We start from the raw sequence: 23,903 nt of genomic DNA on the forward strand, positions 1-23,903 counted from the left end.
GGGTTTCGAAATTAATTTAATTGGGGGCTGCCGCAGCTAGGGTCAAGTGAGGTTGAGTCGATTTGGGTTTTCCGGAAGAGAAGCTATGATCGAAACATTCCATCCATCAATCCAACAATTCAGTGCCTGGAGAAATACAAGGAAGCACGGGGAGAACATGCAAACGCCACACGGAGAGGCTCCGGTAACTTGGTAAAAACATTCCACCGTTCTCAAATATATTTATTTCTTACATGAAATAAAATGAAATAGAAATATAAAGAAGATAAACCCATCAACCATTGACAACTGAATCTATAATTATTTGATAGTAATAATTGTCTGACCACTAGACGTCGTTGTATTATGTAGAGCAACTCAAAACGAGTGCTAAAAAGCGCAAGGGAGGACACAAACAAGGGAGACTCATTTTCCTTCTCAATTTTTTTGCCCAGCCTTTTTGGAGGTTTACCCGTAGCAGCAAGATGGTGGAAAATCATGACAATTTCTTCTAGGGGAGTCTCCGTAGTTTGTAATTTTCCTTGCCCCGTTTAAAAAATCAAGGCTGCAATCATGACTTTAAGCCAGATGGCGGCAGAGTAACACGATTTGCGTGCATTTCTTAGACGCGCTCGAATAAACTCTGCCGGTTTGTTCCGCCCCGAACAGCCCCGATAAAAGTAAGATGAAAGCAGATAGGCGCAATCAAAAACAAAGCATAAGGGCTCTTTGAACTCAGTTGGGAATTGTAAACGCACACTTGAAGAAGAGAAAATATTTAAACTTCAACTTTTTTAAGGACACCACAAAACTACGCACCCCACCTTAAAGGCCACGACTGGCCCCCAGGCCGCACATTTGAATTTTGTGCTCTAAGTGTATGCTAGCGCCAAAAAGTTCAAACATAGATCAAAACATACCTTGTTTAGAAAAATCTGACAGAAAAGAACAAAGAAAAAAAGCAATTTGAGACATCATTCTCACAAGTCTTAACGTTGGACAGTTTGTGTCACCTAACCTGGATTGGAATGGTCAAACCTACCTGTGCTTGTTTATTTTTGCCAAACAGATCCGCAATGAAAATCTTTTGCCCTAGGCCTATTTATATTCATTCTCCAACTGCCAGGATATTGCGCAAACCAAGAATTTGCCCTCCGCAAATAATAGAGGCTTGTGTGAGTCATCCATGCAAACCTCCATTAAAACCAGAAAAACAATCATGAACATTTTTCATTCTCCTTGTAGCATTATCTTCCAACGCAACGGTTCCGGTTTCCAACATGGCGGCGCGTGTTTACGTAGCGGCTAGTTGCTATCCGGCTATCCTACTATTTACCACTGTCCTCCTGCTTTCCTTTTTGGATACATGCGTGGCCAATAAGACCTACAGCCGGGAGGAGCTCATCCGACTGGGTGGGCGTCTAAATTTCGATTTTTCGGGCACTTTCTATACCACCCATGACATCCCGAATGAGCTCCAAAGGGACTCGGGTTCGCCCTGCTTTCCCGCCCCACCGAAGAAAAATCGAAGACGAAGACGGCGCAAAGACAGAAAACAGAAGCGAGGATGTCGTGCAGGGAAGCGTGTGAAGTTGAAGGAGCAACGACGTGAAGATCTGTCTAATCCAACCATCATTTCCTCGTCGATTCTGCGAGTCCACCGACGCCTGAAGCCCAACGCCCACGAACGGCATCTCGTGACGATCTCTACAAAGACTACAGCTAAGTCAAATGATTCAAAGCTAAAATTTGGTCTTTTGAATGTTAGATCGCTCGCTCCTAAAGCTTTACTTGTAGATTATATTATTCGCGATTATAAACTTAACTGTATCGCTCTTTGTGAAACTTGGTTACGCCCGGATGAGTATTTAGCGCTAAATTATGCTTCTCCCCCAGACTACGAGAGTAGCCATATAGCACGCACGTTGAAAAAGGGTGGCGGTGTCGCGCTCATTTCTGAAAAAAAACGCTCAAATTTTCTCCTCGTACCTCTAATAATCACAAGTCGTTCGAGGCTCTTGTTATGAGGTCCTCCCCATTGTCAATTTATGTGATAACTATCTATCGCGCACCAGGACCATACACAACTTTCTTAGACGAATTTGCTGAACTTTTGTCTGAACTAGTAACCTATGCAGACAAAATTATAATTATGGGAGACTTTAACATTCATATGAACTCCCCACTCAGTTTACTCACTGTTGTGTTTCAGTCTATAATTGATGCTTTTGGTTTTAATCAACTGGTTGATTTGCCAACCCATAAAGATGGAAACACGCTCGACTTGGTTCTGACTCGAGGAGTTTCGACCTCAAACATGACGGTGCTATCGTGTACTACAGTTATCTCGGATCATTATTTAGTTACATTTGAGGTGCTAGCTAAATATAGTACCAAAAAATCTGAAGGATTCACTGGACGCAATATAAGCACGGGCACAGTTTCTGAGCTCTCCGATATTCTTCCAGGAGCAGTTGCGTCCTTTCCTTCCTACATAGGCTCCATCGAACCACTCCTAAATAATTCAATGCTACCCTGGCTAGTGCCCTGGATTCAGTAGCGCCCATCTGGCATAAATCACGACCTAAAAGACGCACACCTTGGTTTAATGATAAAACTAGATTCCTTAAACGAGAATGCAGGAAATCTGAAAGAAAATGGCGCGCTACCGAGCTTGAGGTTTTCCATCAAATCTGGTGTGATAGTTTGTTGAAATATAAAGCGGCCCTTGCATCTGTAAAATCAGCCTACCTTTCGAAGGTGATTGCGTCACAAAAGAACAATCCCAAAGTCCTTTTCGACACTGTAGCATCGCTTACAAGGCAACAGACTATCCCAGATAGCTCCACTCATTCTGCCCATGACATAATGGTCTTCTTTACTAAGAAGATCCAAAGCATACAGGAAGAAATCGCTAAGTACAGTAATAATTCAACACATACTTAAGCACTGAAATCTATAGATGCACGACATGGTGGCTGTCCAGGGATTTTGTCCCGTTTTAGTCAACAGTCACTCGATAATCTTAAACAGATGGTGAATACGGCCAAACCGACGACTTGCCAGTTCGACCCGCTTCCAGGTTCACTTATTAAAGGTCTCTTTGGCGTTCTTGCACCTTCAGTTCTAAATATTTTAAACATATCACTCTCCTCAGGTGTAGTTCCAGCGGCTTTTAAGTCCGCCGTCATTAAACCCACACTGAAACGACCCAACCTTGATCCAGAAAACGTATGTAATTATAGACCTGTGTCAAACCTACCGTTTCTTTCTAAAATACTTGAAAAAGTAGTGGCACAGCAGCTGAATGATTTCATGTCCGAGAACAATCTCTTTGAATCAATGCAATCAGGATTCAGGGCTAACCACTCTACTGAGACAGCTCTGATTAAGGTAACCAATGATCTCCTACTGGCAATGGACTCTGGCGCATCATCACTTTTGCTGCTGCTGGACCTTAGTGCTGCATTTGACACAGTGGACCATAATATCTTGCTAGAACGGTTGGGAAAAATGGATTGGTCTCTCAGGAAACGTCCTATTATGGTTCAGATCCTACCTCTCAGATAGGACACAATGCGTTAAATATGGCGTATTGACATCTGAGCCATTTAGTGTTACTTGTGGTGTTCCGCAGGGTTCAGTGCTTGGCCCCCTTCTCTTCGCTGTGAACATAGACAATTGCCACATCATACAGAGCGACTCACTTAAAAATTTAGGTGTCATTTTCGACCCCGATCTGTCCTTTCAAACACATGTGAGGAAAATTACTAGAACCACTTTCTTCCATCTCCGTAACATTGCTAAAATTCGTCCTATACTTTCTCAGTCGGATGCGGGAATCATAATTCACTCCCGTCTCGATTACTGTAATGCACTACTTTCCGGTCTTCCGATGACCAGACTCAAGAGTCTTCAGTTGGTACAAAATGCTGCAGCGAGGCTTTTAACTAGGACAAAAAAGTACGATCACATCACCCCAATTTTGGCCAACCTGCATTGGCTCCGTTAGCCTAAGATGCGATTTTAAAGTTCTCCTATTACTATACAAAATCATACATGGACTTTCCCCCTCATATCTTTCAGATCTGATTTCCCCCTATGTCCCGGCCCGAAGCCTTCGTTCCGAGAGCGCCGGTCTTCTGGTGATCCCAGAGCCAAGAAGTGTTCCGCTGGTTCGAGAGCGTTCTCCATCCGGGCACCGGTGTTGTGGAATGCTCTTCCCCCTCAGATCCGATCTGCAACCTCAGTGGAAATGTTTAAATCTAAGCTTAAAACTCACTTCTACTCTATAGCATACGAATAACCTAAACTTGTGAAGCCCTTAGAGACTATTTGTGATTAAGGGTTATACAAATAAAAATGACTTGACTTGCAATATGTCATATGTCCAGGGTCATTACACATGCCACTTTCAACCCACCTGATTTCATATCAATCATATGTTGTATGGACCATAACTGAATGTCCGTCTGAATATGGCCTTTAAATGAATATTGTGTATTATTTGGCCTTTCTGGTGGTAACAAAAATCTTTGATTTTGAGAATAAGCAAACGACATGAATGATCATTAAAACGTGCCTTGTTTATAATACTCGGGAGGTGGAGAAATTTGCATTTTTTACTACATGACAGGAGGACAGCGTTATGGGTTCAATCCCCATCCGGTCCAGGACAAATTTAAAGTTATGGTGGTAACGTTTTGGTTGAAGCGAGTGGTAGGTCTTTGTTTTAAGCTAGAGTTAGGGTTTGGTCGGAGCTAAGGCTAGGGTTAGGGATAGGGTTTTTTTGGAGCTAGGGTTAGGCGGCTAGGGATTCAGCCCTGAACTAGTTGTTGGAGCTAGATTTTTGGTTTGAGTTGGGATTTTAAAGATTTGGTTAGGAGGCTGGGGTTTCAGACCGAAATTAAGTGTCCGAATTATTGGCGCTGAACTGTTCAGACTCCTACCTTGCGCACACACTGGATTGTGGATTCGATCCTTAGCCATGCCAGTGCAAATTTAAACTTCTGTAGTTAAGGTTTTGGTTTCAGTTAGGGTTTCATTCGGAGCTAAGGTAAGAGTTTTGATCTTTTTTACGTGCTTACGCACCCCGGAAAGCCGTGTATGATCTCATTGCATACAATGTTTCACAACATTGATATAAATGACAATAAAGACAATTCATTTCAATTTAATTTGATTGAGGGTTATGGGTTTGATCCGCAGCCATTCCGGTGAAAACCTAAGGGTATACAGGTAGGCAGGGGTCAGCAATAAATGATTGGTGAAAAATTAATGCCATTAATTGCGAAAAATTAATGGAATGGTTGCTTAAATTCATAAATCCATTTATTGCAAAATTTAAATAATTAGCAATTATTGCGAGTTTGCGACCCATTAATTGCGAAAATATTCGGGTTTTTTGTTAGTCGATTGCGTCAACAAACGTGCAAATTTTCTCGCCGCGCGAGCATTTCGTATGCGGTCAAGGGCACATACACGCACAATCGGGACAGTGCATGCATACGCGTAAGCTACCGTGTTTCCCCCATTATAAGGCCCAGCTTTTTATGAGAAATGAAATTCAACCTTCCTGCAAATAAGAGGCTCATATTACCTATGAAAACCGTAGATATCAACGTTATTTAACAACGGCAATGCTTTTCTAAGAAATTTTTAGCGAAAATTTATTACTTTTGCACATATTTTTATTTCAAAACCTCAATTTTTGACGATGATTTTGAAGTAAGGCCGGCCTTATATTCGGGGAAACACGGTAGCTGTACGTACATAGTGTGGTTGCAAAGCAGCTTTTTATTGGTCGGGACAAAATCGGGCTTGTTGATTAGCTCACGTTTTGCCTCAAGCACGTACGTCGTGGATGCACATACGCACATGTTGTACACCACTACTATTACGCTGTATTAATTGTAATCTTCGCACGGTTATGGGACCGAAGGAAAAAATGGTTAGAGAGTACTTCACACAGATTGATGTCGTCAACGGCAAATGGCGCTGCTCATGTGGCGCCGAGTGCATACAACGGCGCAACACCGGTTGGAGCAATTTGGAAAGCCACATTAAAAGTCAGCACTTGCAGAAAGAAAGTGATGCAAAGAAGCAGGAGTCATCCAATCCTGGATCGATAGAAAATTTCCTGTCGTCACCTTCAACCGTTTGCCGAAAAGGAATACGAATCTTCAAGTGGCTGCGGTTGGTTTGTATCGACCTGGAGTCTTTCAATGTTGTTGATCGGCCTACCATCAGGGACATCAGCAATACGGAGCCAATCTGCACAAACACCTTAAAGAAGTATTTGGCCTTGGTGACACAGGGTGTGCGACAGAAAATCGCCTTCGATCTGCCATCCCGATTCGCGGTGGTATTCGACGGATGGACTTGTTCTTCCGATTATTACGTTGGCGTTTTCGCCTCGTATATAAGCCCACGCGGTCGGGAAAGTGCTCTCCTCGGCTTCTCAACACTTTTGGATCCCAAGGCACAGACGGCTGAAAACCACCTGGTGTTCATCGAAGACATCCTTAGCAGGTACGGCAAGTCTATGGCCAACGTGGTGGCGCTTTGTGGCGACAACTGCAAGGTGAACAAAGCCATTGCAAAGCAGTGCAATGTTCCTCTGGTCGGCTGCGCCTCCCATCGCTTCAACCTCGCTGTCAAAGAACTCTTGAAGCCCTACGACAAGGTGAACTTCTTTTCTATGCTGCTTACTTATATCTCACAATATCTATATTGAAGACAGAGTGCACTCTGTCACAGCGGTTCCACAATATTTTTTTCACATACCCCACGCGGCCACGCCTTCTATCAAAGGAATTTTACGCAAGGCGATTTTAAGCTGCTCAAATTTAGCATATTTCTTATTTCCTGCTTTTACTTTTTTAAGGTACTCTGTAAGTTGAACTCCTTGATGGCTCGCCTGAGATACAGCACGCTTAGTGCACTACTGGATGAGTACACAGACCTTCGACCGTTGACGAGAAATGAGACACGGTGGTCAAGCACGGCAAAGATGGTGCGCAGGTTCTTCGAGCTGCAGAAAATTCTTGCAAAAGAAGTTTTCACCACCGACCCAAGGGTGATGGATTTACTTCTCAACGCAGCGGATGTTCATAAACTCACTCAACTCAACGGTGATTTGGCCAAGTTGGATTCTTTGACGCTTACTTTGCAGCAAGAAGATCTGACAGTCGCAGAGGCGAGGTACCTCTTTGATGTTGCAATGTCGTCCCATCCTGCCATGGCCCATCACCTCAGCCCCGACGCCGAAATCATTCAAGCGCCTATGTTTGAGAGGGCTATTGTGAAAATTCAAAACCAAAAACATGGTCAACTTACGACAAAAGAGCGTCAAGCAGTGGAGGCTCTCAAAGTCACCGAAACTGCACCGGTCGATGAAAGTCCAATAGATGAGTCATCGGATATGGCCTTCGGCCAAAATTTGATAAAACGGCGCCGCCTGAACATGATGCTGCCCACCTTTGATCAATTTATCGATACAACATTTATACTGCCAACTTCCAACATAGTAGAACGCTTTTTCAGTGCTGCCGGACGTGCCTATGCGGATGAACGGTACAACTTGTCAACAAATTGCCTAGAAGCCCAACTTTTTTTGTTTTCTAACAACCGCTTCTGGGACAGCGAATTTGTTTCCCACATCGTTTCATCTAATGAAAATCTCTAACATTTTCACTATCTCCGATGTTTCTATGTTGTACACATTTTTGTTCATAAATGAATGTGTAATAAATAGCAAAACCTCTTATTACTAAGGTGTCTTACTGCGCATGATAATGTTGGCGTGAATGTTCTATCATTCACTGTTCATCTAACCTCAGTTAGTGTTCCGACAATTCGCATATTAACTTAGGAGGAATCGACAAATTATAATTATAAAACAAGCCCCAACATGACGGTAGCTGATGTGATCACCAATAACTCAGAAGATATTTTTTGTACTAAAAGTAAAGATTAAAGGGACCAGTTTGTTCGACCATATTGACACGGCTAGTATACCATTAAATTACCAATTAATGGCTAGAAATCCAATAAATACCCATTAATTGGCCTTGCCGCAAAAAAATTAATTTTAATTTTTTCGCACTTAAATATTAATTTTTTTTCCAAAAATCAATTAATGATGACCCCTGCAGGTAGGGTTTTAGTTGGAGCTAGTATTTGGGTTTTCTTGAAGCTAGGGTCAGGGTTACCCTCTAATTTATTAGAAAGCGGGCAGAATTATGTAAGATAATAATGTGTGAGGACCAACTATTTAGATTGGCATTCTCTGAACAGTCCTTAATAAATTCACTCTCCATGAAAGGTATGCAGTGTTTGGCGATCAGCGTCTCAACCTCGTAGCTTGGCTTTGTAGCATTTTCGTTTGACTTGCAGGGTCTCATTAAAAAGCGCTGCTATGCCATTCGAAGTTGCTTCATCTTTTGACAGCGTTCGTTTCCAGTTAGCCTTTTGGAGTCATCATGTTTTGTTTGACAGTGCCTCTTGATATCCATCCATTATCTGCGCCACTTATCCTCAGTAGGGTTGCAGGGGTGCTGGAGCCCATCCCAGCTATCTTCGGGCAGTGGGCAGGGGACACCCTCAACTGGTAGCCAGCCAGTCACAGGGCACACAGGGACAGACAATTTGCTCGCTTATTCACACCTAGGGACCATTTGGACTGGCTTATTAACCCGACATGCATGTTTTTGGAATGTGGGAGGAAACTGGAGTACCCGGAGGAAACCCACACAAGCACGGGGAGAACATGCAAACTCCACACAGGAGGTTCTCATGATCCCAGAACTGTGCCGCACACACGCTAACCACTGCGGCGCCGTGCTGCCCCTTCTTGATTTAATATTCTTTAAAAATGGCAACGGTCTCTTGGCTAATTGGGCAGGCCAAGTTGCTTTGGATTCTGGTGAAAAAGTACTTCAATTTCCACTTGTCCTGAAGGAAGCCCTCACAGTCAACTTTCCTTTTTTATTTACAGTCGCCTTGTCGTAAATGGGGTGGGATAAAATTCTCTCCGAAAGCCGGCCAAGGTGGTCAAAGGGCTGGTGTAATCATCTGGTGAAATGATGATTTTTCTTTTTCAAAAAAGAATATTTTATACTGCAGTCAACGATTCTGGCGGTCAACATATCATTCATTTTATGACAGGGCCAGCGGGCCAGTAAAAATTCGATCACGGCCAGTAACTGGACCCCGAGCTGGACTTTCCTGTTCTTACCTAATCCCCCTGAACCCTAGTTCCAACCAGTACCCTAACTTTAATTATAACACTAACCCTAACTCAAGTCCAAATCCTAAATCTAAACCCAACCAAACCCTAACCTTGCTCCAACTAAAACCCTAACACTAGCTTTGATAACCTTGTTTGCGAAAATGAGTCTTAACAGTCAGAGTTCCTGGTGATAAGAAGTCATACACGTAATTTAGGGCTAAAACCATAGACCCCTCACAAAACTCGACCAAAATCCTAACTCTGACCAAAACTCTAACCCTACCTCCAAAACTTAGTTTAGGGCTGAAACTTAAAAGGTTCACTGAACCACAGCCAGGTTCTTTTAACTTAGACACTCACTTTATTTAAAATGAGAACCAGGATACTGCAAATTATTTTTGATTATTTACTGGATGCCAAAAGGATTAACTACAGAGCCGAGGAGGCCCCTTCAACATGACGAGGAAGGAGTCTGAATACAGTGGAACCTCGGTTTTCGAACGCCTCTCAGGTCGGACAAATCGGTGTTCGACCAAAAATTTCGAGAAATTCTTGCTTCGCTGTTCGGTCAAAAAATCGGAGTTCGAACGCCGGTACGCTAGGGTGCGATGCTGAGCGGTGTACGGGTGTTTTAGCCCCTAATTATGCCTCCGAAGAAGGTCGGTGTACGCAGGACAGGTGAAAAAAAAAAACAAGTTGTTCGTCCAACTATTGCCTTTAAGGAAGACATAATAGCTAAATATGAAAGAGGTGTACGAATTTCCGATCTTGCTAGTGAATACAGTATGGCTAAATCTACTATCAGTACGATAGTAAAGAACAAGGAGGCTGTGAAATCGAGTGATGCGGCTAAGGAAGTTAGCGCTATAAGCAAGCAACTGCCTTAAGTTTTGGGAGAGGTTGAAAAACTTTTGATGATTTTTCTCTCCCCACCGACCACTACAAAGGTAAGAAATCCTATTCATAATCCTTTTTTTATTTTTACACGTTCATGTTAGCGTAATCTTTCGTACGGAAAATTACGCTAACGCGAACGTACGATTAACCTGGGTTAGCTTCATGTTTACGTTCATGATAAACATTCAGGGTGTTGGAACGGATTAAAACGATTTTACATTACTTTTAATGGGAAAAACGATTTTCGGTGATCGACCAAATCGGTTTTCGAACAGGTTTCAGGAACGGATTATGGTCGAGAACCGAGGTTCCACTGTACTATATTCAGAGATAGGGACTAGTTTTATACTGTCTTGGTCACCAACCCATTCAGGGGGGACGTTCCGGCCTTAAGGTGACTACGTGAGACACTCATAGCCGGTTCAAACTGGATAATGTGCTTTGATAAGAAGACGCAAAGTCAGGATAAGTCACAGAAACCTAACGGCATAGCTTAAGTCTTCTAACTAATATTGGAGAGGCCTGATTTAACAAACTTTACCCTCCCTTACCCCAACTCCAACCAAAACCCTAACTCCAACTGAAACCCTAAGCTTACCCCTAGCTACTACCAAACATGACTCATACCCAACCAAAACCCTAACCCTAGCTCCAACCCAAACCTTACCTCCATTACGTAGCTGCGGTTTGAACCCATAACGCTGTGTGTGAAAGTCAAGGATCACCAGTTGAGTTACTGGTGATAACAATCTATATAAGAAGTTTAGGGCAAAATGCAACGACAAAATACAATGACAAAAAACAATGAAAATATCCATCCATCCATCCATGATCTGCACCGCGTATCCTCAGTAGGGTCGCAGGGGTGCTGGAGCCCATCCCAGCTATTTTCGGGCAGTGGGCAGAGGACACCCTGAACTGGTTGCCAGCCAATCGCAGGGCACACAGGGACAGACAACTCGCTCATTCACACCTAGGGACAATTTGGACCGGCCAATTCACCTGAAATGCACGTTTTTGGAATGTGGAAGGAAACCGGAGTGCCCGGAGGAAACCCACGCAGGCACGGGGAGAACATACAAACTCCGCACAGGTAGTCCGGTAGCTGGATTTGAACCGATGACCTCAGAACTGTGCCGCACACGCGCTAATCACTGGGCCGCCGTGCTGCCTACAATGAAAATATACAACGATAAAATACATCACACAATAAATAATGAGAAAAAGGACAAAATGACAAAATGCATAAACGAATGGTTAAATTACATGTGTATCTTATTAGAGGAATTATTTTTGTGTTTTCGTATTTGAATGGCGTATTCGATGAAGAAAATAAGTATTTGAACACCCTGCTATTTTGCTTATCCTCCTACTTAGAAATCATGGAGGGGTCTGAAATTTTCATCATAGGTGCATGTCGACTGTGAGAGGGATAAACTAAAAAGAAAAATCACGCAAATAAATTGTTAAAAAATCATCCATTGTGAGTTTTGGATTTTTCTCTTTAGTTAATCTCTTTCACAGTGGACATGCACCTACGATAAAAATTCCACACTCCTCCATGATTTCTAAGTGGGAGAAATAGCAAACTAGCAGGGTGTTCAAATAGATAGATAGATAGATAGATAGATACTTTATTCATCCCCGAAGGGAAATTCACACTTCCAGCAGCATCCCTGAGCCGAGAACAGTACAATAATACTTATTTTCCTCACTATATGTATAGGTCTTATTATTTATACATTTGTTTTGACTTGGTGTCACGGTAAGTGGGTATGTGTGCAGTGAGTACTTTGTGTGAAGTGAGTCAAAGCATAGTTAGCAGTGTGTACTTGTGGTATTTGTACAAAAATCGATGGGTATTTTTACAGGTGTTTGCACACCCGCGTGTTGTTGTGTGTACGTGTGGCGAAAATGTTGCCTCTCGCCAGTTTTATCCTTTGCTGGCAGATCATTCACTTGGCAGGGCAAAGGTTAAACCTTCACCTGCTCTAACCTCCCACCAAAAAGGAAAAAACACGCTTAAAATAAAGAATCAAGTTAGAAAATTCCAAAGATTTATTTGCGAATTCTATGACAAAACACAGTGGGTAGTTGGAATACAGGCTACATTGTTCTGAAAATGATAACAATAATAAAAACTTTGTAAAAGCCCTCTGGGTTTCTGTTCTTATGTTATCATTTAATGTGTATGTGCCTTACTCTGGCTTCAGAACACGCGTTCGCTATGTACAGAGGAAATGCTCAAGTGTGGACGGTAAAGGGAGACAGCTACATATTTCCACAGTGACCTGCTATTGAGATCAGCTGTTGACATTCAGCTTCTCTTAAAAGAACTAAACAAAAGATAGTCCTTCCGTTGCATTCTCATTTTTAAAAAGTCAAGCATATTCTAGGTCAGGGGTATCAAACTCATTTAGCTCAGGGGCCACATGGTTGAAAAAACAATCGTAAGGGGGACGGAATGGTTAATTAAGGAGGGATGGGGGTCTTTTTGGAGGCTGACACTTTATCAATTATGATTCAAGGATGTAAGATTCGATAATAAATCGATGATTTATATTTTTACCCCTCAATCTGTTTTTCCCTCACCAAGATATAAATCTTTTGTTGTATTTATCAACCGTGCTTTTGGAAAAAATAGCAAAACAACAATTTAATTATTTCCAGTATTGTTTATACAACATGCGAAAACTCATGTCGACAGGAAAGTGACAAAAAAAGCACACACACACACACACACACACACTAATTGGAATGATTCAAAAGTCTTTCTGCTTTTTATTTCTTTCGTGAAAATGTTTACCTGAATATGGGGACTTTACTGTTGGATTTCTATTACAGAATGGAGCTCAATCTCATTTAAACTTCTACAATGACACCCATTTGCTATCTTTTTTAATTTTGTATTTTTCCTTAAACAGAGTGTCGGCGACTTTTATTTGAAATAAAATCAAGAAATGGGTTTCCTCAATGTTCTATGGTAGATCAATGGTAGTCAGCATAGACAGTTTTGGGACTCTATAACCCTTGGTGTTAGAATTACCTTTATCTACACACGAGGTATTTTAACCCAAAAATGTCCACACCATTCAGATTTTTTTTTACTTCCTGAGACTCAAAAGGTTCAGGGGGACCCTAGTTATGTGTACATATATGCTTTTTTTTTGCCCACTGTAGTGTTTTCCCCAATGCTTTTTCTTTGATGATAACTCGTCCAAACCATAAAAAAGACAAAATATTTCAAGATACCTGGAAATAAAAGTCCAAGTCATTGTAAGACGCTCATTTTTCTCTTGAGCTTTTCTCAACATTCAAACGGTGCAGTTCACCTTTGGCCTATGGGCCACGAGTTTGACACAAGTGATCTAGGTCATATTTCTTTAGCTATAAGCCTAAATGCTAGCTAATGCTATGTTGCTAATAGATGCAATGAAGACAGAAAGTTTAGGTAGTTTTGTGAGCAGCTGGCAAATGCAAAACCTTTTTTCAAGGACATGTAAAATGAGGACAAGTCAATAAAGTTAAGGTCGAAAAGTTCGAGAATAGATACAAATGCTCAATAATGTCATTGAACGAGGATTCATGTTGACACAAACGATTTCGTTTTTTATGAGAAGTAAAAAAACAACAAAGAACGATTTTTCCTTTTTTGTCCTTTTCTGTCCATTTTCAAGCCAGGAGACGTGTGCTTTTCAGGTACGTGGAGCCACTAAAGCAGTGTTTCTTAACCTTTTTTGAGCCAAGGCACACTTTTTTTATGAAACAATCTCAACAGTTTTATTATGTTTATTTTTTAAACCTTGAATTATAATTTTGTCTAAACTGACAGTTCAAAGTTTTTACTTGATTTGTGGTCACTGTGGTTCAGGTTATTATACAGACTATTCATTTTAGAATTTTCCCATAATTCAAACTTGTTTTTCAAATGTTCTACATACATAACATTTAAAATGAGCAAATTCGATCTATCGGTGAAAAAAAACATTTTATTAACCTTAAGTTCAAACTTTGTTCATTTTCTTTTGTAAAATGAGAAAAAAATAATTAAAATCAGTAGAAAAAATGCAACTTTGTCAAACAAAAGAAGTTATTTAACATATAATAAAGAAATCACTGTACTACCTTGTGAGCAGATAATAAGCAAAAAAATAGCAAAAAGTAGAACATACTTTATTTGCTACGTTATAAAATCAAGAAAAAAATAAGAAAAAATAAAATAAAATCAGCAACGACAAAAAAAATAACCTCAGAAAACAAAATACATTATTTTAACATATTTCGTTGTACTACCTTGTGAGTAGGCATTTACCCCCATGAGGATAAATGGAATAACAGTACTAGGTTAATGAATTGAATGAGAGCAAGAAAGACCGGTACTACATGGATATTTAATGCTTGAACTACAGTTTCAAATACATGTCATTTAAATTCAATTCATTCATCTTATTTTAGAACAGGTTGGAATTTCTTATCGGAGGTTAATACAGTCCTGTCCTGCTTGCGAGTTCAAATTCCGTTAATGTTCCCTTTCCTTAATTTGAGTGTCTACTAAACTCTCAATTTATCTATTAGTTTTAGCAATTGCAAAGTAAGCCTATTTACCCCTGCCCCTAACAACTTAAACCTTCTTACCGCATTACTCATTTTAACACCATATCTGTTAGTTTATCCTGATATATAGAAAGTAAGATCAACAGGAGGATGTTTTATTGTAAAAGTACACTTATGATCTTCAAGACAAAGATAAGTTTACAGTATTCTGTTTTTTTTTATACTGGAGACCTGCAAAAGAGATTGCATAGGTTTCCAGTTTGTTTTTTTGACTATTTCTGTGCACCGTAGTTTGTCGTTTTGAGTATGACATCGTTGTTGCTATCGGCCAATCATGTTGCTGTTTCTTGATCACCGCACCCTTCCGGGCGAATCTGCTTTTTTTGAGATCGGGTTGGGGAAGGGCCTTAGAACGGGCTGAAATTTCATATTTGAAGGATTATTTTCCTTTCCTCCTTGCACGTTCAAAATCCGTTGTTTGAGTATCTACTAGACAATAAATTCACGAGTATTCTTACGGATTAAAATGGCCCCATTTATTGTCAAGAATGGCAAAGTAAGTTCCAGCCCTACCCCTTCCCAGCCCGCCAATCACAATTCGACCCCCCTGATGTCTTATTTTAACCCAAAATAACAATATATGTCATAGTACATACTGATGTACATAAAATAAGTACAACAGGAGGGTGTTTTATTAATAATAGGACAGATATGATCTTCAAAACAAAGGATACCCGGTGATAGGTTTATTCTGGTTTTTATATTGGACACCTGCAAATGAGATTTCCTAGGATAGCAGACTTTTTTACAGACTTCAGGTCAATTGAGTGTTTAATCTGACACACAAAGTGTTCGCAGATGATTAATGGACGTGTGGATTAATAAATTAAAAAGTATGTTTTCTGTAATATACCCCCTTTGAATGAACAGCTAATGGTCGTTCTCAGATGAAAAAAATAAAATGATGCAGCAGTTTATCTGACAATGTGTAAACCAGGCTTATTATTGGTATTATCTGAGCACATTTTCCAATAAATGCCCAACAAAGATACACAAAGCAGCAGTTGACACAAATAAAGCTGCTGTCGTCCTAGCTCAGGTTTTGACATCAGTGACGAAATAAAACAGGCACTTCACCTGTGGACGCGTTAAACAAAACATGAAATCTCTAGGTAAACTGTTATTACATAGGTATCACATTACACAAAGGTCCCATGTTTGAATAAAATGTCCCCAGATGCCAAGCAATTGTTGAGGTCTCCGGTACAATCGTTTGTTTATGTCGCTTAAGACATGTCATAGCTCCGTGTCTTAATATCTGTGTCATATTCATCAAGTCCATAGCGGTGTGTCATTCTGTTCTGCTGGTAGTATTGTGGTTGTTCAAGGTATTACCAAACAATTTGTTTTCTCAATCAGGCACAGAACATGTAGTGATCCTCTCCACAGTTATGCAAATATGTTGCACAATATATCGCCAGGGGACTCGAGAAATTTAGCCTCAAAGTTGACTGATCTGGCTTGTTTGCTGTAGAGCTGTGACGTCTTTAAAGGAACACAACACTTGGCAATAATTGGCAAACCCATTAACACACCATGTGAGGCGAGCTCTGAAACAGACAGCGATTGTAGTGAACAATGTTTCTCGGACCTGATTTTATGGCCGACTATGATGATAGAGAGTCCCAGACATATGTCTCCAGAAAAAAACACACAGTTATAGATAGCATCAGGGAATTAGATATACAGCCAATTCAAACCAGTAGTAGAGGGGATTTACGAGGCTGACCATGACATTCGCGACGAAGAGGAGTGATCGTTTTTCCGAACACGGACCGGTAAGTTGTGTTTAAGACCCTTCTGAGGTAGTGTTGGAACTAATACCTGTTTCTATCCCTTTTTTTTTTAGACATAATTTTGCAATTTTTTGTTCTGAAGCGCAGTTCGCTTGTCAGTCGGGAAAGCACCATTGGGAACGGGCCATACTGACTATATTTACTGTTGTAAAATATAGATGTTGCACAAAAAAATGACATAAACCTGTCTAGTTGTATAGTTTATTCCCTATGTCACTGCATTTCTCAGTTTTTAGAGTATATGCGCTTCACTTTAGCATCAAACTCGTTTTTTAGTGGAACTGCTGGCATTGAGTTTCCACAAATTGCTCTACTGTTCACGAGCAGTTAGATATTCTGTCTGGATAGGAAACAGACAAGGATGGAATGAATTCGGTTCAGGAGGGTATAAAATGTACGTCGAGGCACTTTACATATATTGACAGTGGAACATTTTGCTAGTAATACACCCGTCATTTTTAGCCCCTGGGGAACGGGCTGGAAAGGTCTGGACAGGTGCATTGTCCACAAACAATCCATCTATCAATAAAATAGATTAAAATCAATGATTAAAAGGGTTGGCAGCAGATTTCATCTTCAATTTGTTGTGTCGCGCAATTTAGGTGGAACTCATGTTAATTCAATGCAAATGAGAGAGTGCATTGAACTTCATCTTAGCGCTTTGAGACTGTATTTTAATGCACAAAGTCATCATGATCCAATTCCAAATGTACTTTTCAGCAGAGGTGGGTAGAGTAGCCAAGTTTTACCAAGGTAAAAGTACTGTTACTTCAGAATAACATTACTCACCTAGAAGTAGAAGTAATCATCCAAATACTTACTTGAGTAAAAGTGGAAAAAGTACTTGGTGAAAAAATTACTCAAGTGGTGAGTAACTGTAGCAACGTGGAATTTATTAATTTATTGATTTTTTTTTAAACAACCAATCAGATCAAATTATCAAAGTCCATCCAATCAACTAAATATATTTAATTTAAAAGTAGATGAAAATAAGCAATGTAAATTCAAGTCATTTAATAAACAATCAAATAAAAATGGTATATTTCAAATAAATTAAGCACATGTAGCACCAAGTAGCACATTTAAAACCCCAATACTTATCTAAACAAGCATTGCAAGCAGAACAGCAAGCTATCCCATGGACTCGAACAAGGGAGACGTTGCATATAGTAGCTGGTGTTTTGCACCCTTTTTAAGGGGAACATGCTTTTGATGTGAGGCCATGGGCGCTCTTCTTCGGTGTTTTCAGTCGGAATTGCTAATCGACATTCTCGATCTCTTTCACCCATAAAAATCCCCCCGCCCTCTAAAGTTGAATATGGTCACGTGACGAGGCTGCTACGTTTGAATGGTTACGCATGGTAGCGCCTCCCGGAGACCTGCTTCATAATAAAGACAGACGCCAATTTACGTGGAGGGGATTTAATAAGTAAAGAAGTAACAACTTCTATGTTGCCTACTGTAGCAGAGTATAAGTACCATTTTTTTCTTCACAATTTTACTGAAGTAAAAATAGGGATTTAAAAATACTCCCAGTATTACAAAATTTCTCAAAAAATACTCAAGTAAATGTAACAGACTAAAAGTACTCCGTTACTACCCACCTCTGCTTTTCAGGCACCAAAATGCAACTCAGAGTGCTGGATGAAAACATTGAACAACAATAAGATGACATCTGATGAAGTACTCGCATTCTCCTCGGATGTTGGCTCTTTTTTGTGCACTCTATAACATACTTGTCAACCTCCACGGCTACATGCCCGTAAAAACTGTCGTATTTTCCCTTACAAAATACAAAATAATCTTACACCATGTTTTTTTTCCAGAACGATGCATGCTGGGAAATCCCCAGGCGGCTGACGCATGCGCACAGTAGCATCAAACCGCTTGCTTCGTTGGCAACGAAAAAAACAATACCGAGATAGAGGCTACCGCGGTAAACTCGTTAGACTTGATTGATTTACCGTTTTGTGATAGTCGGTGTATTTCAGTACAGATTTTCTTGTACGTCGTACACGTCTTAAAATGAATAAATAACGTACTTTGTACGGCAAAAACGTACAGGTTGACAGGTATGCTCTAAAGACATATTTGCAGGTACTTGTGTATATATTTTTGTTTACTGTTAGGCTATTTGACAAACACTTAGATTATTTTTATATTGTGAAAAATTCTGTTGTTTCTGTCCAAAATTTTAATATTTGAATCGAGGAGGACATTAAAAGTGTGCGAGATACCCACCAATCGACCGAAAATATGATCGCCCAATTTATCGATTATTAATATAATTGTTAGTTGCAGCCTCAGCACAGAGTATAACAACGGCCAATTTGAACAGCTCGCGTGTTCTTCAAGAAATGATTCCAATTTCTAGCAACACTTTCGTCTTTCAGCCAGCGAAAAAAAGACCCAAAGCGTGAGCCGTACCATGACTGCCTCCACCTGCGGTGCAACGCCTAGGCGTTCTCCACAAAAATGCCCAAAACCTGCCTTGAAATACTCGCAACCTCTTGGACTTAAAACTGTAAGGCAACTGCTTTGCTAAGGTGCTGGTGTTCCACCAATGACGTGTTCCACCAATGACGTGACAGCTCAGATGACAACGAAACAACTCGAAAAATAATTGGAATATACCCATATATCCCTACTGATTTCATGCAAAAACATTTACTTTTCTTCATATTTTGCATGTTTAAAAAATTGGGAATACCTTTAAATGGGTGTGACATACCACCTTCTTGACAAAACAACTACTGACACTAAAAAAGGAACTCGAATGCGAGTCCGTGTGAGACATGGATGTGTGGATGTTTGGCAGTGCACGTATGTGGCAGGATAGGCGATAGAAGTGAAGGTGTGGTTGACATTAGTGTGCAGTGCTTGAAAGGAATTTCTTGTGACCAAAGCATCGAAGTCACTCGGTGGAAAAGTCTCCCTTCTCTTCGACGGAGCTCGAAGATTCGTGCTGGCGGTGTCTGCAATGTCCCGGCGAAGCGCGAGGGCCGCGAGGCGGTCGGGCCGGACAAGTGGACGAGGCGTTGCAGTCGCATTGTCCGTCCTGACACATTAAAACAAAAACACTTATCAGTTAAAACCGCATGGGAGAAAAGAATCCCAGAGTCCATGAGGGTACAAAGAAAATTGTTTCTGTGATCTTGGTTGATTAGAAACGTTTAGAAATACATGAAAATGCAATTAAACTAAAACTTATACATGTGTGTTTGATAAAAAAATTAGCTCTTAAAAGGGACACTGGAACATTTGACCACTAGAGGTCGCTGTATAGTTTATTGCGACTGAAAGCGAATCCTAGAAAGCACAAGGAAACGGTGAGTCAAAGTGACCAAATCGCATTTCTTTTTCACATTTTCGTTGCCCAGCTTTTCAGAAGGTTTTCAGTTCTTGGAGGTACCCGTAGCAGCAAGATGGCGGACAACCATTTCAGCTTCATCTAAGTGAGCCTCTTGTTATGTAAAATAAATACAAATTTTTCAACCCAGTAGTATATAAAAAATGTATATCTATCTATCTGTCTGTCTAATCTATGTTACTTATCCATTTATCTTTTTATGTATATATCTATCATCTGTCCATCCACCCAAGCATTCATCCGTCAGTCCAATACCATCCAAGCCATCCATCCAAGCATCCATTTATCTGTCCAATACCACCCAACCACCCATTCCGCCAACCACCCACCCATCCATCCACCCACCCATGCATCCATCCAATAGCAGCCACCCACCCACCCATCCGTCCACCCAGCCATCCAACCGTCCAATACCACTTTAGCCACCCATCCAAGCATCCAACCACCAAAACATCCATCCATCCAATACCACCCAATCCACCCGTCCATCCATCCAAGCATCCATTTATCTGTCCAAAACCACCCATACACACATCAATCCATCCATCCATCCATCCATCCATCCATCCAAGCATCCTTTCATCTACCCAAACATCAGTCCATCTTTCCAATACCACCCAACCACCCATCCATCCAAGTGTCCAATGTCACTCATCCAAGATTCATCCATCCACCCACCCTTCCAAGCATCACTTCATCTACCCAAACATCCATCCATCAGTCCAATACCAACCAACCACCCATCCATCCATCCGAGCACCCATTCATCCGTCCAATACCACCCAGCCACGCAACCAAACATCAATTCATCCATCGATCCAAGCGTCCAATGCCACCCATCCAAGATTCATTCATCCATCCACCCACCCTTCTAAGCATCCTTTCATCTACCCAAACATCCAACCATCAGTCCAATACCAACCAACCAACCAACCAACCAACCAACCAACCAACCACCCATCCATCCATCAAAGCATCCATTCATCCGCCCAATACCACCCAACCACGCAACCAAACATCAATTCATCCAGCCATTCATCCGCCCAATACCACCCAACCACGCAACCAAACATCAATTCATCCATCCATCCAACCGTCCAGTGCCAGCCATCCAAGATCCATCCATCCTCAAATTGAGATGGATAGTCTGCATTTACTGCAGCTTCATACCACCGATATCACCAAGCAGTCAAATCCAATCTTTTAACAGGACCAACACTTTGATTGATGCAATTGTTTTTTATGCACATGTTTCAGCGAACCACGGCCTCAACAACCTCGCCCAAGTAGAATGCCCGGAAATGCCGGGCCATTTATCCGCACCCCCATTATGAGATATTCGAAATATGCTTAAAAGGTTCAAAATAAAGTCCTCACCTCCGCCCCGGATCCTGCCGATCCAGCACGCTCCGTCCCATCCTTCCCCCCTCCCCCCATGATGCTGATCATCTCGTCGCCGGCCATTTGTCTCATGAAGCGCTTGTTAACAATCCTGGTCACGTTGTCAGCGCCTCCGCAGAGCCCGGCCAAGGCGCCGACACCTCCCACTGCAGCCGGCAGACATTCGGATTTGAGCTGGTCCACGCAGTTAAAACCTCCTCCGACAAGGGAATCTCTTTGCATTCTCTCTCCCTGGCTTCCGCCACTGCACACATTATGTAAAAAATCCTGGACCAGACCTCCCAGGCGCTGAGTGGTCGGGCCGGGTCCGCAAATCGAGGCGCAGGAAGGTTTTCCTGCAGTGTGAGGGTGTCGCGATGGACTGGCACCTAAACACAATTTTTCTAGATTAGATTAGATTACGGTCCGTAAATGATCTATCTCTGTCACAACACTCTACGGAGGACATACAAAAGTAAAGAAATCATATAATGTATGTACGTGTTGTTAAGGTAGCCAAACCCCTAAACATTTTGAATGGTTTAAAAGAAATTAGAAATGACGATAACCCCGCAAAGGTCTGGACATTCCATGGTCAAAATACTTTGAGTGTAGATCAAATTATTTCTAACCCTAAGGGTTAAGCTTCATTTATTTCACTCAATTTTTACTGGAACATTTTTTTAACTTTCTATTTCACATTTTAAGTGTGTGGTATGCATTTTTTTTAAATTTCTTTTTTCATTTGTTTTAAAAAAAATATATATATTTCAGTGATTTCTTATATCTGGGGACCCAACACTTGTAAGGGGGTGGTTCGATGGCTGAACATCCATTCTATAGGCCATTTGATGCCATCCCTTTCAGTGTGGATGGGCCACCCTCAGGTCCCTCTCCTCACATGGTTAGTCTGTGCATTGCCATAATAGTACTTATTTTAAAAAATGTATTTGTATAAGTATTTATTTTGTTTTTAATGAATTTTAACTATTTGTTGTGTTTTGGGATTTGGCGTCTCAGGTTGTTAGGTGGGGAAAAAGAAGAGGATTCTATTTTCAGGGTTGGTACACCTTTTCCATGACCAAATCAAGTACTTTTTAAGGACTTTCAAAGCCAAATTTTCAATTTTCTCCGGGGCAATTTAAATAAGAATTCTGGAGTGAATTATGTTTTTGTATGTATTCTATTGCGTGTGCATTTATTAAGACATATGATATTTAGATCTCTAGTAAATAGCTATTATATATTAGGATCTAAACAAAACATATGTTAATATTTTCCAGACAAATCTCTCCCCATATCGGCATTGGGTAAACTGACAGTCTTATGTAGCTTACATTTTCAGGTACAGGAAGTTCTTCCCATTACAATTTACCACAGGGAAATGCTACCTTAAGTTTCTTTATGGCCTATAATAAATCTCCATAATTGATATGTAATATTTGCTTAAATACACATTTCATGATGCCGTGTTTAGGTGTAGCGACCCATAGAAGAATGGTTTGATTAAACCGCGGTATTTTACCTCCATCCCCCCTCCAGAGGGTCTCAGTGCTTCCCGATTGTTCCACCACACTGAAAAGGCTGGAGAGGCCGTCGTTGAGGCCGCTCAGCACGGGGCTGTCCCTGGTGGTGGTCGAGCGAGCCCAAGCGGAGCCGCCACCCCCGTTGAAGCTTCTTTGCTGGAGGCTCCACAGGCTGCGATCCCGAGTTCCGTCCAGTCTGGAAGTCGAGCCTAAGACCAGGATAGCGCATATTAAAAAAGAATAAAAAAATGATATTCAAAAGACGCTTTTTAAAAGACTGCACGTGCAGAATTCCCACATTTCTCAAAGGAGTCACGCTCAAAAAGGTCCTGCAATAGTCAAAACCCGCAAAGTCGAAGCCTTTATTCATTTAGTACTTTATTATACATTAAAACCAAAGAACAAACACAATTCATTAGGCTCAAATATTTTTGTAAAAGTGCTGTCCGGAATTTTAAACCGAGTTACTGCTGTCATCTCCTGGCTTAAAGTCATGATTGCACCCTCAGTCAGATCATTAATGAATACGAGCGTTTCTCAAACAAAAAGGAAAGGAAAAGGAATAAAGGAAAACAAGGAAAAACGGGGAAACAAATAGGAACAGTGAACAATAATTTATCTCGCTCTTTCCATTTCTCTTTCTCTTCCTCTCCTCCCTCTTCCTGTCCTCTTTCTTGCACTTTCCCTCTTTCATCTGTCCTGCTTGTGCTCTTTCTCTTTCTTCCTCTTTTACTCTTTCCCTATTCTTCTCTTTTGTTCTTTCTTGCTATCTCTCTTCCTCTTATTTCTTTTTCTCTTCCATTATCTTTCTTCCTCCCCTCCTTTGTTTGTTTATTTGTTTTTTAGTTTGTTTATTTCTCTTTTTTCTTTCTTTATTTCATTCCTTTTTTCCTTCTTTCTTTCTGTTTCTCTTACACTATATTTCTGGTCCCTGCATGAGAACTTTTCCTACCATGCATGCAGCCTTTGGGCCATATAAAGAACGCATCTTTTTTCTGCTTTGAAATGCTTTTGTTAGCCCAGAAAGTTTTGCTGACATGTTGTCTTTTAAAGAACTTGGAAGTTGAAAAAAATCTGCACATACGTGATGTAGGTTAAACCGTGATACA

At 40.9% G+C, this 23,903-nt stretch overlaps 2 protein-coding genes and 1 long non-coding RNA gene across 6 annotated transcripts in view; 1 reads left to right on the top strand and 2 right to left on the bottom strand.

Annotated features, from left to right (window-relative positions):
• The window catches only part of LOC148369728 (galactose-specific lectin nattectin-like), a 7,200-nt gene extending 6,135 nt beyond the window's left edge, over positions 1-1,065 (bottom strand). Inside the window, exon 1 of the mRNA XM_088331887.1 lies at positions 1,022-1,065. The gene's annotated coding sequence lies outside the window, so the exon portion shown is untranslated. The remainder of the gene's footprint in view (positions 1-1,021) is intronic.
• Positions 1,066-12,143: 11,078 nt separating this feature from the next.
• Positions 12,144-23,903, bottom strand: part of mtcl2 (microtubule crosslinking factor 2) — a 92,047-nt gene continuing 80,287 nt past the window's right edge. For all 4 annotated transcript variants that reach the window (XM_088331890.1, XM_088331891.1, XM_088331889.1 and 1 more), the window contains 3 exons: positions 22,794-23,003; positions 21,266-21,657; positions 12,144-19,576 (listed from right to left, as the gene is read on the bottom strand). In XM_088331890.1, the coding sequence (XP_088188016.1) occupies positions 19,433-19,576; positions 21,266-21,657; positions 22,794-23,003 (746 nt within the window). In that variant the 3' untranslated portion in view covers positions 12,144-19,432. The remainder of the gene's footprint in view (positions 19,577-21,265; positions 21,658-22,793; positions 23,004-23,903) is intronic.
• Positions 19,874-23,048, top strand: LOC148369730 (uncharacterized). Its single transcript, XR_015850037.1, has 3 exons — positions 19,874-19,973; positions 22,289-22,328; positions 22,811-23,048. It is a non-coding gene; the product is annotated as an uncharacterized LOC148369730 (long non-coding RNA).

Source organism: Urocampus carinirostris, chromosome 3, assembly GCF_059441175.1.
Source record: "Urocampus carinirostris isolate Australia breed hairy pipefish chromosome 3, RoL_Ucar_1.0, whole genome shotgun sequence".
Taxonomy (NCBI): domain Eukaryota; kingdom Metazoa; phylum Chordata; class Actinopteri; order Syngnathiformes; family Syngnathidae; genus Urocampus; species Urocampus carinirostris.